This window comes from Myodes glareolus, chromosome 4 (genome assembly GCF_982192425.1).
Source record: "Myodes glareolus chromosome 4, mMyoGla1.1, whole genome shotgun sequence".
In the NCBI taxonomy this organism is placed as follows: domain Eukaryota; kingdom Metazoa; phylum Chordata; class Mammalia; order Rodentia; family Cricetidae; genus Myodes; species Myodes glareolus.
Window position 1 is genome coordinate 15,872,679 of NC_142029.1, and position 15,477 is coordinate 15,888,155.

Consider the following 15,477-nt stretch of genomic DNA (forward strand, 5'->3'; position numbering starts at 1 on the left):
GGACAGGCTCCAAAGCCACAGAGAAACCCTGTCTCAAAAAGCCAAAAAAAAAAAAAGAAAAGGAAAGAAAAGAAAAGAAAGAGTCTCATTGTTTATAAATTATAACTTAGTAAAGTTTTGGGTTTTTTTTTTTTTTAAGGTTATGTTAGGTTCTTCAGGTATGTTAGATAAATAGCACTCTTATTTCCTATTCGGTTTTTGTTGTTGTTTGTTTGCTTGTAAAGACAGAGCTTCTCTGTGTAACAACCCTGGCAGTACTGGAACTCTCCTTGTACTTCAGGCTGACCTCAAACTCACAGAGATCTGACTGTCTCTGCCTCCTGAGTGCTGGGATTAAAGGCATTCTGCCAGCTTTCAAATTTTTTAAATTTATTTTTAAAAATTACTTATAAAAAAAAAACAAAGCCTGATATACTGACTCTTCCCTGTAGTTCCAGTGCTTTGGGATTGAGGCAGGAGAAATTCAGTAAGTTCAAGAGTAAAGAAAGCTGCAAGGTGAGACCATGTCTGAGGAAAAAAAAAATAAAGCAAAATAATAATAAATTCCATGCACAGGTAGCACTTGGGAGACTGAAGTGAGAGGATGGTATAATCTCAGCCTGTGAGCACAGTAAGATCCTATATACCTAACCTTAAAAACCACCCCGCTAATAGTGTCAGGAATAGGTAGACCATCCGCATCCCAATCATTCTCTTAGGTAGAACCCTCAAGTCTTCTCTTCTGTTCGCTACAGGGAAGGTTTAAAGAAAGAGGAAATGATCGAAGGGAAAAGCTCCAATCTTTTGATTCTCCAGAAAGGAAACGGATTAAGTACTCCAGGGAAGCTGACAGGTACGTCAGATAATCAGCTATAGCCTTGAGATGTATTGATAGAATTGTCTTCTGCAAATGCTTTACTACTTTCTCTCTTAGAGAAATGTGATGTCAGGGGCTGGAGAGATGGCTCAAAGGTTAGGAGCATTGCCTGCTCTTCCAAAGGTCCTGAGTTCAATTCCAGCAACCACATGGTGGCTCATAGCCATCTCTAATGAGGTCTGGTGCCCTCTTCTGGCCTGCAGGCATACAGACAGAATATTGTATACATAATAAATAAATAAATATTTTTTTAAAAAAAGGAAAGAAATGTGATGTTATTAGAAGCCAGTTTTGTCTGTACTCCATGACCATAAGATCCACCATGGCTGTTTGACCCTCTTTTCTTTACACTGAAAATATATGTGTTTCTATGGAAGGTTGACTGACTAAAGTACTTTTGCTACTGAAGCCAAGGCTGAAGTGACTGTCCTCGAAACTGTATGTCAGTAATACTGTATTATAAACCTGATAATGTTCAATTCTTTTTTTTTTTTAAAAGATTTATTTATTTATTATGTACACTGTGTTCAGCCTCCATGTATGCCTGCAGGCCAGAAGAGGGCACCAGATCTCATTACAGATGGTTGTGAGCCACCATGTGGTTGCTGGGATTTGAACTCAGGACCTCTGGAAGAGCAGTCGGTGCTCTTAACCTCTGAGCCATCTCTCCAGCCCCCATAATGTTCAATTCTTAAGACTATTTCTCTGGGTTCTCCATTCTCACAATTGCATACTAAAGTAATTGGTTGGCTGTTGCTAGAGATATATGACCTCTTAACTTCCTCTGCTTGTTTCCAGACAAACAGTTCCCAAGTTATAAATCCCATAATTACATCAAGTCTGATGATAATCCTTGATGTGTTGCCACTGTACTAAGTGCAAGAAATATTCAGTGGACAAACCATATATTATCACTGGTCCTTTGTACACAGAGTAGAGAAAACTTAAGTCATGATGTGTCCCATAGAAAAGCCAGTAAGGAGGGAAGCAGAGGAATGTTTCAATTGGAGAAACCTCTGGTTTTTTTCAAGACAGGGTTTTTCTACATGTAGCTTTGGAGCCTATCCTAGAACTCACTTGGTAGACCAAACTGGCCTCGAACTCACAGAGATCCACCTGTCTCTGCCTCCCGAGTGCTGGTGTTAAAGGCGTGTGCCACCACCACCTAGCCAGGATTTTGTTTTTTAGGAGCTCATGATGCATTTGACATGTGATTTGACAGAGCTAAACAGATGGAGTATGTTGCTGAATGGCAGGAAATAGGGCTTCTCAACAGATTAGAGGTCAGCTCACTACAATTTTTTTTTAAGGTAGCAAGAAATCATAAAGTGACATTCTATTTTAGGGATTATTAAACATATAGAAGATAAACTTGAAGAAAGAGTATGATGATCCTTATTTGTGAGATAATTGCCATAGGCAGACTGTGACTAGATCAGAGAAAAATATTAAATCTACCAGGCTTTGTGATCAGTGGCTTTGAAGATTCTTGGGTTTCTGTTGGGTGTTTATAACAAGAGGGATCTGAGGCCTTGAAAGGAAAGAAGAAAAGGGACAAAAAGGTTCATGAGTAGAAGTAAAGGAACTTTCTTTGTTTGTTTTTTATTTTTCAAGGTAGGGTTTCTTTGTAGTGTGACTGTCCTGGAACTTATTCTGCAGACCAGGCTGGCCTCAAATTCAGAAATCCTCCTGCTTCTGCATACCAACTGCTGGGATTAAAGTTGTACACCACCGTGCCTAGCTAAAAGTAGTCATTTTGATTTATTTTTTAAATTATTTTATGTGCATTGGGATGAAGGTGTCAGATCTCCTGAATCTGAAGCTACAGACAGTTGTGAGCTGCCATCTGGATACTGGGAATTGAACCCCAGTCCTCTGGAAGAAGAGCAAGTTCTCTTAACTGCTGAGCCATCTCTCCAGCCCCCAAAAGTAGTCATTTTTATTTATAGAGCTTTGAACAGGTTTTGTTGTTGTTGAGCCTTAAAAGAGCAGGGTGGGTCAGGCAGGGAAGGTTGGGTTTATAAAGAAAGGGAGATTATTGACAGAGTAAGTCTCAGAAGAGACCCGCCATAGTCTAAGAATGGTGTTTCGTCTTATTTTGTAGTCATAGCTCAATAATTGTCTATATAGTATCTTTATAGGGAACTCCTGATTTTCCATTTTGTTTTGTTTTGTTATCATTGATAAGAAGTATTTAGAGGCTGGAGAGATGACTAGTTTATAAGCCCGTCATTTGTCCAGATCCAGTTGGGATGTGTCATCTTCCTTAAGTGCCTTTCAGTTTTGGAGATATCTGTTCATGTTTGTGTTCTCTCCATTGTATTTCTGGAGTACATATCCACTATTGCCACATCCATGACTGTTCTTCTCAGTCCTCTAAAGTTTCTATGTTCTTTCCCATGATCCAGGCCACCTCTGCACCCTTAGGACAAGCCTAGTTAAATGGGAATCAAGTTTTGCTTAACATACTTTATAGGAAACAGATCTCAATCAAGAGGTCAGCAGGTCACCTTGAAAGTGGTGTTAGAAGTATATCTGTTTCCCTTATAGTGATCGTAACCCTGTTGATAAAGAAGATACTGACACTAATAGCAAAGGAGGCTGTAACCAGCAGGCCACTGGCTGGAGGAAAGGGGCAGGCCTGGGATATAGCCATCCTGGATTGGGTTCGTCAGAGGAGGTGAGATGAATTCTTTATTCCTGGGAGTTATATGAACATAGAATATACTTAACTTTTACTATCTGGCCTCAAAACACATGCTCAAAATAGAGATCAAAATTTCTAGAAATCAGTCCTCCTTCTACCACCTCGGGATCAAATGATCAAACACAGGTTGTCAGGATAGTGACATGTACCCTTCCAGTTCACCATGCCTTCCCCTCGATCCTGTGTTACAACTTGTTATGTTGAGTGCTTGGTGATTTCCCTGACAGTGAAAAGGTAGCAGAGAAGTTTGAATAGAGTTTATCATACTCTTATATAAAGAATATGCAATGAGGACAGTATGGGAGCCAGGCATCTTGAAACTAAAGTATCATTTGATTAAAGAACAAGGAGGGCTGTGGCTTGGGAATAGAGCACTCATTTCTAAAGCCTGAGGCTCTAGGTTCAATCCCCAGTATAGACACATTAAAAAAAAAAAAAAGAAAGAAAAAGGCTTGGGGCCTTAGGGGTACACAGGAACTAAAAAGAGCCAGGAAGCCAATAATCAAAGATTAGAGACCTCTGTCTATGAGAGGGATTGTCAGCAGTGGTCTTTGATAGCTAAGATGGGGGATCATGAAGTTAGAACTTAGTCTTAGTTCCCTGGAAGGACATAGCTCCTTATTTTTCAGAAAGAGTCCCTGAAAAAGTAATCATAGGAAATATTGCCCATTTGCGTAGGTTTGGGTCTCTGAGATTGCCAACCTTTAAAGACTGACTCATTTTATTCCTCTGAAAACTTGTCTGTTATTGAAGCCTTTATTTGAAGTCATGGCATTGTGTTCCTCCTTATCCAAAGATCTCACTTCACTCTTTGTTCTTCAGACTGAAGGAAGGATGAGGGGACCTGGTGGTGGCGCCCCAGGAAGAACCAGCAAGAGACAGTCCAATGAAACTTACCGAGATGCTGTTCGAAGAGTTATGTTTGCTCGATATAAAGAACTCGATTAAGAGTGGAGACACCCCACAAGGACACAACCTCCTTCTTGTTTTGTTTGTCCATCTCTCCTTTTGTTTTGTTACTGTTCTTGCTGCTAGAACTTTTTTAAATAAACTTTTTTTCAATGTGAATGAGCTCTGTTCATTTTTTTTTTCTTTTCACTATGGATAAAGAGTAGAGCTAATGGTAAGAAGTAGAAAATGACTCCATGTGGGCACATCTGAGTTGATGAAATGGTCAGCTAATGCTGTAGTGAGCTGGAGAATACTGCCTGCTATCTGAGTAAGAGAATGAACATAGCTAATGTGAATGCTGTTGGACTTTTAGATTTATGTTTCTTTTCAATCAGTGAGAAGAGCCTTTTCTCTCTCTCTCTCTCTCTCTCTCGTGATATTTTGTTTGTGATCTAACAAATAAAGCTTGTTTGAAGATAGAATACAGATAGGGCTGGAGAGATAGCTAAGTGGTTAAGAGCATTGCCTGCTCTTCCAAAGGTCTCGAGTTCAATTCCCAGCATCCCAGCAACCACATGGTGGCTCACAACCATCTGTAATGAAGTCTGGTCCCCTCTTCTGGCTTGCAAGCATACATGCAGACAGAATATTGTATACATAATAAATATTTTTTAAAAAAAGATAGAATACAGAGCTAAGCCAATTTATCTTATTTATATATCCCCTTTTTCTTTTCAGAGTAGATTCAATAATCTACCCTTATGACCTAGCATATCTATATAATGTGGTTATATTTTGTTAGTGCTCTAACAAATAAAGCTTGCTTGAAGATCAGAGTGCAGAGCTCTAAGCTCCTAGTTAGCCATAGCAGCCTGGCAGTGGTAGCACACACCTCTAATCCCAGCACTCAGAAAGCAGAGTCAGAAGAATCTCTGAGTTCAAGACCACTCTGGGCTACTCGAGATTGAATCAGTCTAAAAGAGGAACAGAGCCAAGCAATGGTGGCTCACGCCTTTAATTCCAGCACTAGGGAGGTGGAGACAGGAAGGGATATGGCTCAATAGAAAGAAATATAAGGCGGGAGGTAACAGAGATCCACCTGCTTCTGTCTCCTGAGTGCTGGGATTAAAGGCATGCACCACCACCACCACCCTGCTTATTTGTTTTTAAAACCTGCCTTTAATGTGTTTAAAGCACGGTGCTGGAATGTGTTTAAATGCTGAACATTCAAGCTTTTCTAGCATCCCAAGTGCTAGAATTAAAAATCTGCAATATCACACCTGACCCAATTTAATTTTAATTTTTTCTTATTATTATATTTCTTTAATCATATTTGATAATGTAGTTGAATTGAAACAATCTTTCCACAAAAAGGAAAAAACACATTGAATACTGATGAAAGTATTGAATGGATATAAAAAGTGATGTCTTATAGGAAACTTCCTGAGGCCTTTTATCAATGTCAAAAAAGGACTTAGAATAATTGTTAGAATCACAGAAAATACTTGTGGGTTATTCTGTCATTTTCTCTCTCTAACTCATCAAAACTCACCTCTGATTAGTTAACTTAGTTTTTGAGGTTTTTTTTTAATTTTTTTGTTTTGGGGGTATATACAAGAGTTTTTACATAAGTCTGTATTTTTTTATATTGTTTGTTGTTTTTTGAAACTAGGTAGCTCTGACTGAGAACTTGCTTTGTAGACCAAGCTGACCTCAAACTCATAGAGATCACTAAGTGCTGGGATTAAAACCATGTGCCATTATGACATACCCAGTCCTAAAGAGTTATCTTTATGTTTATATGGAAGTGCCTACACGTGTGTATGTTTATCATGCTAGTGTCCAAGGATGCCGTAGAAAGTGCTACAGATGGTTGTGAGTCACCATGTGGGTGTAGGAACTAAAAAGCAAATGCTCTTCACCACTGAGCTATCTCCAGAATCCTTGTTACACCAGTATAAATCCCAACCCTCCAGCAGGGAGGCAGAGATAGAAGGATTATGAAGAATTTGAGGTCAGCCTGAATTAGAAAGAAAAACCCTGTTTCAAAAGATCCACCCCAGTGAAATGATTTTCATGAGTCTGTTAAAAACAAAAACAAAACAAAAAAAAACAAAACAAAACAAAAACACTCTTCCACTATCTGGCAAAAAATGAAAAGACTTTTGTCCCAGTTTTGGAACTAATGCAATAGAAAATACAGTGAAAGAAGTTTTTGCTTTGAGAGAGTCTTAATGTACCCCAGGTTAATTAAGGACAACCTTGGACTCCTGATACTTCTCTGAGAACTGAGATTACAGGCAATCAAATTCCCTGGCAACTTTCATTTTTTAAAACATGAATTTTGGGGCCTGGAGAAATGGATCACAGTTAAGAGCATTGGTTGTTCTTCTGGAGGTCCTGAGTTCAGTTCCCAGCAACCCCATGGTGGCTCACAGAATACTAGAATCTAATATCCTCTGCTGGCATAAAGTTGTACATGTAGATAATACACATATATACATTAAACATTCATTTTGTGTGTATTTCAGGGGATGCTGAAGTTAAACCAGTGTATATGTATGTGGGCATATAGACAGAGGACAACCTGTAGTAATCCAACCTCTTTCTTAGACCATGTAGGTCTTGTGGTTAAAAACTCACCTTGTCAGGTGGTGGTGCCACATGTTTTCAATCCCAGCACTCTGGAGGCAGAGGCAGTTGGATCTCTGAGTTCAAGGCCAGCCTGATCTAGAAAGTAAGTTTTAGGAAAATCAGATCTGTTACACAGAGAAACACTGTCTCAAATAAATAACAAAAACCCTTGAACAGGTCTTTAATCCCAGCACTCAGGATGGCTTGGTGACAAGTGCACTTTAACCCAATGAACTATCTCACTTGTCCAAGTTTTTATTTTTGTTTCTGGTTAGTATTACTATGTTTATTTGCCTCTGTGGGGGGGGGGTGCATTTAGAGAACAGAGAGAGGATATGGAGTCTCTGGAGTTGATGTTATAGACTTGTGAGCTGCGTGATGTGAGTGCTGGAAACCAAATTTAGATCTTCTCAGAGCAGCAAGCACTTTTAACCTCTGAGCCATCTCTCCAGCTCCCCTGACCCAACTTTAAAAAATTTTTAAAATAAAAAATAAAGGACTGTATTTTATTAAAATTGTGTTCATGGGGACTGGAGAGATGGCTCAGTGGTTAAGGACATTGACTGTTCTTGGAGAACCCTGGGTTCAAGTCCCAGCTTCCACATGGCAGCTCACAACTGTAACTCAAGTTCCAAGGGATCCAACACCCTCATCCTCATACAGGCAAAATCAATGGACATGAAGTTTTAAAAAAAAAAAAAAAAAGCAACCTCCATTGTCATTGGTACTTCAGCTACCAGATAGCTTGGGGGATATAATTCTTCAACTCCACAGGACATGGAACCTGACAACAACTGAGAGGATGGCATTTATCTCTGGATGGACTCATCTGGGGGTAGGAGAGCTTTTAGTTTTTAAAGCGAATTGGCAGCCAGGAGTGGTGGTTTACACCTTTAATCCCAGTGAGTACTCAGGAAGCAGAGGCCAGTGGTTCCTAGGATTCCAGAGCTATGTACATAGTGAGACACTGTCTCAAAGAAAGAAAGGAAGGAAGGAAAGAAAGAATGAAAGGGAAAGGAAAGGAAAGGGGAAAAAACCAACCATTTAACTTTCATGGGTCCAGTAAACATTTGGGGGATGCTTTAAAGAATTTACTGAGGGAGTTCTCCTTCCTCCTCCCATGGTTAAAAGCACTTGTGCTTGCTGCTCTTCCAGAGGACCCGGGACAGGTTTCCAGCATCTACTTCAGGCAGCTCATAGCTGCCTATAACTCCAGATCCAATGGATCTCAATGCAGTTTTCTGGCCTCTTTAAGTACCTGGCACAAAGTGGTACATAGAGAGTGCTGGAGAGATGTCTCAAAGGTTAAGAACAATGGCTACTCTTCAAGAAGTTATGAGTTCAATTCCCAGTAACCACATGGTAGCTCACAGCCATCTATAATGAGATCTGTTGCCTTTTTCTGGGCAGAACACTTAAAAATAAACTTTTTTTTAAGTGCATAGAAATATGTGCAAGCAAAGAAAAAAAGCCCATATAAATCACATCAAAAAAGTTAAATCTTTTTTTTTAAAAAAGATAGTTACGTGTATCTATGTGTGAAAATGTGTACCTTGTAGGTGCCCTTGTAGACTAGAACCAAACCCAGCTCTAGAAGAGCATCCCTGTCTCTCAACCAGTGTGCCATCTTTCCAGACTTCACACCTCAAAAATAAAATCGCTTAAAAGAAAAAACTTATTGATTAAACCGGACATGGTGGTGCAAGCATATAGTCCCAGCACTTGGGAAGTAGAGACAAGAGAATAGAAAGCTCAAGTTCATCCTTAGTTTCATAGTGAGTTCAAGCCTGGGCCACATGGAGCCCTAGCTCTAAATATAAAGTACTTTAAGATCACTGGTAGTGGCCAGTAAACCCAGTGACTTCTGAATTCTTGGCATCTTGCATCATTCATGGTAGAAACTTCCAGTTTACAATTGTTAGCTCTGTGTGTTTGTAAAACAGAAATTAATGTCTTGCCCTAGGACAATAGGAGAGAGAGAGAGGAGGGATTAGAATGAAGTTGTCTAAAATGACTTTAAACTCCTGTCAGTTCTGCTTCATTATCTGGAGTGCAATTACAGGCGTGTACCACCTAGTCTCCAGAAAGGTAATCGTTAGCATTCCTTCTCTAGAAGCGGGATTTACATGTTTTACAGTGTGTCAGGCACTTGTAGGGTTTACATCCGGGTCCTCAGAGGCTGAATGGCAGCTTTGTCAAGGAGTAGATGAAATATGCAAAAAAAAAAAAAAATTAACACGGGGTCGAGTGACAGGCTGCCTGGGAGACCACACTTCCCGGCAGCCATCGCGCAGACATGCGCCTTTGCCGATTGGATGCCTCTGAAGAGGCGGGTGGGGTGGGGGTGGAGAGGGTCCAGGCGCGCGGTACTGTGGGTAGGAGAAGACGGTCGGTGGAGACGCCATTTTGTAGAGCGGCCGAACCCTTTAGGAGGTTCTGGGACGCAGAGCCGCTACTGTTTCTGCTTCGTTCCCTCTTGAGGGGTGAGTGCGGCAGCCGTTCATCACGTCCCAGTGATTCTTGCTGTTGCTGCTGTGCCTTGAGTCTCTGTCAGCCGTCAGAGGTGACCGCTCAGCCTCGGCTTTGAAGGGACTAAACTAAGCAAGCGTTCGAGGGCCGCGCCCCTCATCGCCTCTGGCTCTGCCAGCTTTCTTAGATCGTCCCCTAACTCAGACCTCGGCCCGCCTCTTTGAGTTGCTTGTCTCTGGCTGGGACGTTGTCCCGAATCCCCTGTCCAGCGGAGTGGTGGAGCGTCTGTCCCTCGGACACCCCTCGAGAGCGCCTGCAACTGAATCTCACTCTCGGAAAGGTGGTTTGGTGATGGTGATCTGAGGACTGGGAACCTTCTCAGGCGGGGAGGGACGTTTTTAAGGTGGGAAGGACAGACCGAATGCCGGATTCAGTAGCATAGGCCTTAGCGCCGCCATCTCGGCTACGACACCCCACGGAGGTGGGTAGGGGCACCTCCCGGGAAACAAGGGACAGCCGTAGCCGTTCGACCCCGGAACTTGAATCTCTAGATGTCTCTTTCGTTTATTATGTCAACGAATATTCGTTGAACGCCTGCTTTAGACTAGATGCTAGAAACAGCTGTAACTAACTAGTTTGTGGGACATCACAGGTATCCAAGAATACACCTGTGTGATGTTTTATTCCGGCCTATGGGAAGGGGGCAGGCTGTTGGTCACTCGGTGGCCTGTGTTGATCAGGTATTAAGCCATGTCAAGGTCTTGTCTTACTGAAATAGATCACGCGTTACAATATACATATACATTTTAGTCAGATTAGCTTTCACCTAAGGTTTTAAAGTTCTTGTCAGAAAATTTTGAAGCTAGTGTTTCTCGATTTTAGTGTTGAATTTTATATTCATGAAGACACTTGGATGAATTTTTAACCATCGACCATAATGAAAACAAGGAGCTTTTTGCTTTGTAATAGTAGTAGGAGTATCCAAGGTGTCATCCTCCTTCTTACGATGTTAGTCTTACTATGTTAAAGTATCCTTCATCTTCCTGTTTCTTAACAAAGCATGACTTAATGTTGACAGCCCTCCTCCTCTTCCCCCACCTTAGCCAAGTTAAGGATTGATTGAATCCTAGCTACAGTTTGTAGGGCACTTGAATTAAGTGATCTCTGAAATTTGCAACAATCTTTTTTCTCCTAGAGAAAAAAATTTCACCTTTTGGAGCCGAGTGCTAGATCTTCAGTGAGACAATGGGTTCAGACAAAAGGTGAGTTTCAATACATTCCCTGCCCTTGATCTCAGCGTTTTAGTGCGGACTGAACTAGTTGTTTAAAATTGTTTAGGTATCTTGTGTGATGGCAGTTCATGCCTTTAATCTCTGCAGAGGTAGTTCGAATCTCTGAGTTTAAGACCAACAAGGACTACATAAAGAAAGCCTGCCTCAAAAAACAAAAGCCCTAAAATCATAATAATAATAATAATAACCGTGCCTGCAAAGAAGAAAAACAGTAATAAGTTGTTTATTTACCTAACGAATATTTAAACATTTATTTTGTTTCCAGTGTTCATGGCCACTTTATGGTTCTGTTCTCACAAACTTCACTCTAGTGAGAGAGTTAAATGTTATAAGAGATATTTAAAGTGCTGTCTGGACACAAAAGAAGCCTTTTTTTTTCTGGTACACAGCCAGGAGAGCTTCTTGGAGAAAGTATTCTCTGAGTGAAATCTGAAGGCTAAATAAGAATGAGGTTAAGGAGAACAGTATGGAGTAGGCTATGGGAAGTTCCAGTTGAGAACAGGACAGGCTATTCAAAGCCTGCCTGACAAGCAGTGAGTGAATGCCGCTCCTTGTATTCCCTAATGATACAATGCAAGACTTAGCTCTGAGAGGCCTGGTATACGTGTTAGTTACATCAAGAGGGAAAGGAAAAAACTACAGTATTAAGATGAGAACATTTTAGGATGGGGGATATAACTCAGTAGCATATGAAGCACTAGGGTCAATCTCCAGTAAGACCAAATAAATTAAACAAAGATGAAAACTTGGCTGTTTCAACAACTGCGGATATTTCATCTCAAATCATTTGACTTAACAAAGCCTTTATGTGGTATTAAGGCCAGTTCCTGTGATAGATGAAATTGAAAATCTAGAGAGACTTGTTTTTCATACATCATTCTAATCCTGTGACAGCCATCTTTATTGCAATGATGTGTAATTAAAAATCTCCCTTTTACTGGGCAGTAGTGGCCTGTGGTTTGGTTTTTGTTTTATTTTGTTTATTTTCTTTTTTTTTTTTCTCTCTCCAAGATAGGGTTTCTCTATAGCTTTGGAGCCTGTCCTAGAACTCACTCTATATAGATCAGGCTAGCCTCAAAACTCACAAGAGATCCACCTGCCTCTGCCTTCCTAGTGTTGGAATTAAAGGCGTGCACCACCACTGCCCAGCCCTGGCACATGCCTTTAATCCCAGCAGAGGCAGGTGGATCTCAGAGTTCAAGGCCAGTATAGTCTATAGAAATAATTCCAGGACAACCAAAGCTACAGAGAAACCCTATGGTGTGGTGGAGGGAGGGGGGGGAGTTTACCCTTTTGTTGCCAGTAGTAAAAAAGGTTTTAGGAAATAAATGTTTTCTGTGGCTATTGGTTTGTTATATTTATCCACTTATGTGTCCAAATGAAGTACTTGGTTATAGGCTTGATTGGTGGGGGGTTGAAGGGAAGACTTAGGTCATCTAGGGCATTGGTCCGTTTCTGGTACATATGATACCTTTGAGAGTACATGAATTAAGATGTATTCTTTGATGTTGAGCAAAGTTCACCTTTAATCCCGGCAGAGGCCAGTGGTTCTCTGGGTACATTTTGGGATTCATTAAGCTATTTGGATGTAACTTATAAACTGATACATGGGACAATTCTTTTTCTGAATGTACAAAATGATATACTTAAGATTAAATAAACATTGTTTTTCTTTGCAGAGTGAGTAGAACAGAACGTAGTGGAAGATACGGTTCCATCATAGACAGAGATGACCGTGATGAGCGTGAATCTAGAAGCCGGCGAAGGGACTCAGATTATAAGAGATCAAGTGATGATCGGAGAGGTGATAGATATGATGACTATCGAGACTATGATAGTCCAGAGGTGAGTAATAGCAATTGTTGATTAAAATTATATAGCCAATCTTCTTGTATAGGAAGTGTGGCAACTTGAATATTGTACCTATTACTCTGAAGCATATTCAGGTTGACTGTAACTTCCAAAGACATAGTGGACCTTACTTTAATAGTATTAATATTAATAGCCAAAGTTAGTGTTAGATTCACCATGGACTCCTTTGAGTATCTGAACTTTATGAACTTCTTTGCATCACAGTACAACATTACAAGTTAGGTGTTGTGGAGGAGGACAGAGAAGAGGTTGGGGTGGCAGAATGGGAGGAAAGGAGGAAGGGGAAACTGGTCGAGATGTTATAAAAACGAAAACGATAAAAAAAAAAGTTAGGTGTCATTGTCACCCCATCCCCCAGACACGGTCTTACTATGTAACTTTGTAGACCCTGCTACTCTGAAACTCAAGAGATCTTCCTGTCTCTGCCTTCCAAGTGCTGTGATTAAAGGGATGGGCCATTCTGCCCTGTGATGTGTTATACCTGTTTTTGTTGTTTTGTTTTGTTTTGTTTTTTGAGACAGGATTTCTTTGTGTAACTGTCCTAGCTGTTCTGGCATCTGCTTTGTAGACTAAGCTGGCCTCAAACTCACAGAAATCTACCTACCTCTGCCTCACAAAAAGGCTGGTATTAAAGTCGTGTGCCACCACCGCCCTGCATATTGTTCACATTTTAAAGACTGTGGCCAGGTGCCGGGCGGTGGTGGCGCACGCCTTTAATCCCAGCACTCGGGAGGCAGAGGCAGGCGGATCTCTGTGAGTTCGAGGCCAGCCTGGTCTACAAGAGTTAGTTCCAGGACAGGCACCAAAAACTACAGAGAAACCCTGTCTCAAAAAATAAAAAAAAAAAAAAATAATAAAGACTGTGGCCAGGCAATGGTAGCTCACACCTTTCATCCCATCACTTGGGAGGCAGAGACTCTTTGAGTTAGAGGCCAGCCTGGTCTACAGAGCTAGTTTCAAGGCCTCTAGTGCTGTTATAAAGAAAAACCCTGTCTTGAAAAACCAAAGAGAGAGGCAGGCAGGCAGGCAGGCAGGCAGACAGACAGTAGAGGGTGGGATAGAAATTTGCTTAGCATGTACAAGCCATGGATTTGGTTTCTGGTAGTGGTTTTGTGTTTTGTTTTCTTTTTAAGATACAAATTCTAACAATACACTATCCTTATGCCTCAGAATCTTTATGTTTAATTTGTTACCTTAACTGCTTTTGTTTTTATTCATATCTATGTTTGGAAATAATTATATTGCTTATATAACTTAGAAGCCTTTCCCACTTTCTCTACATAATTTTATACTCTTAACAAGACATTGTATTAAAATGTTAGTGTATTTATTGTGAATTATTAAACCATTGTTCTCAACTAAGTGGATGTCGTTTTAAGCAATAGTGCATTGGGAGCTAGAAAGATGACTCAGCAGTGAAGAATATTCGCTGTTCTTCCTGAGGACCCATATTTGGTTTCTAGCACCCATATGGTGGCTTACTACTATCTTTGGCTCCATTTCCAAGCTGTCTAGCACCATCTTCTGGACTCTTGTGGGTAACAGGTGTGCACATGGTATACATATGGTCTAGATCAAGGAGTACCGGTGAGTTTAATTATTATTCTATTTGCTTTGGTCCAGAGAGAGCGTGAAAGAAGGAACAGTGACCGGTCTGAAGATGGCTACCATTCAGATGGTGACTATGGAGAGCATGATTATAGACATGACATCAGTGATGAGAGAGAGAGCAAGACCATCATGCTGCGTGGCCTTCCTATCACCATCACAGAGAGCGATGTAAGAGAAACAGTGGTTCTGACATTCTTGTAGGCGTCGTTGTCTTGTGGTTTCTTTTGTGATAGACCAAAGTAAAGTACCATTCATATCTAACCTTTGAAGCTCAATGTAGAATTTTTTTAAAGTTTCCAAGTATAAGTCTTATTTGTACAACTAATTCATGCTCTCAAAAGTTTCAAAGCTTGTTTGGGTGGTGATGGTACATGCCTTTAAACCCCAGCATTCAGGATGCAGAGACAGGTGGGTCTCTAAATTTGAGGTGAGCCTGATCTACAGAGAGAGTTCCAGAACAGTAAAATTTTTTTTTGAAGAAAAAGTTAATTTTTAATGCCTAACCTAATGCTGTGTACCAGTAATCTAAGCACTTAGGAGGCTTAGATCAGTAATTCAGGCCAGCCTGAGATAATAATAAGATCCTTAAAGAATCCAAGGACTGGGTTCTAGCACTGCCAAAAAAGAAAACCAAAAAATTAACATCAATAATCTGACTTTCTTTTATTTTGAACAAAATTACATTTTTCCATTTGAAATCGCTGAGAAACTTGTTGAAAGGGATATTGTGATACTTGGCTTACTTGACTTTGTTGGATTGGTGTTTTTGAAATGGTTTCTCTGTGTAGTCTGACTGTCTGGGAACTCGCAGTAGACCAGACTGGCCTTGAACTCACTAAGATCACTGGCCTCTGCTTCCCAAATGCTGCGATTAAAAGTGTGTACCACCACCACCCTGCCCAATATAATAGATTTGAAGTAGTAGATTTGAAACTGAAGTAGCTGTTGTAGTAAATGTAAGATACATTGTTGAAATTAATAGTGAGTTGTTATTTCATTATTTGTGATCCACTGCTCATGTTATACCGTATATACTATGTTAGGTGTCACCATGGTACAAAGCCACCTACTAACATGGATGAATAGCCAAGACAGCATATGATGGTTGTAATTGGCTAGGTATTGTTAGATACAATAGCATGTGC

The 15,477-nt window shown here is 40.6% G+C and overlaps 2 protein-coding genes across 8 annotated transcripts in view; both read left to right on the plus strand.

Moving 5' to 3' along the window:
* Rbm6 (RNA binding motif protein 6) overlaps window positions 1–4,631 on the plus strand; it is a 109,733-nt gene extending 105,102 nt beyond the window's left edge. For all 5 annotated transcript variants that reach the window (XM_048424259.3, XM_048424261.3, XM_048424260.3 and 2 more), the window contains 3 exons: window positions 735–832; window positions 3,407–3,536; window positions 4,386–4,631. In XM_048424259.3, coding sequence (XP_048280216.1) covers window positions 735–832; window positions 3,407–3,536; window positions 4,386–4,511 — 354 coding nt within the window. In that variant the 3' untranslated portion in view covers window positions 4,512–4,631. The remainder of the gene's footprint in view (window positions 1–734; window positions 833–3,406; window positions 3,537–4,385) is intronic.
* Window positions 4,632–9,440: 4,809 nt separating this feature from the next.
* The window catches only part of Rbm5 (RNA binding motif protein 5), a 31,812-nt gene continuing 25,775 nt past the window's right edge, over window positions 9,441–15,477 (plus strand). Inside the window, exons 1-4 of one of the 3 annotated variants that reach the window (XM_048423964.3) lie at window positions 9,441–9,571; window positions 10,753–10,819; window positions 12,529–12,694; window positions 14,345–14,500. In XM_048423964.3, coding sequence (XP_048279921.1) covers window positions 10,803–10,819; window positions 12,529–12,694; window positions 14,345–14,500 — 339 coding nt within the window. In that variant the 5' untranslated portion in view covers window positions 9,441–9,571; window positions 10,753–10,802. Of the gene's footprint in view, window positions 9,898–10,752; window positions 10,820–12,528; window positions 12,695–14,344; window positions 14,501–15,477 lie in introns of all 3 variants that reach the window. The other 2 variants (XM_048423963.3, XM_048423965.3) reach the window with 2 other exon arrangements.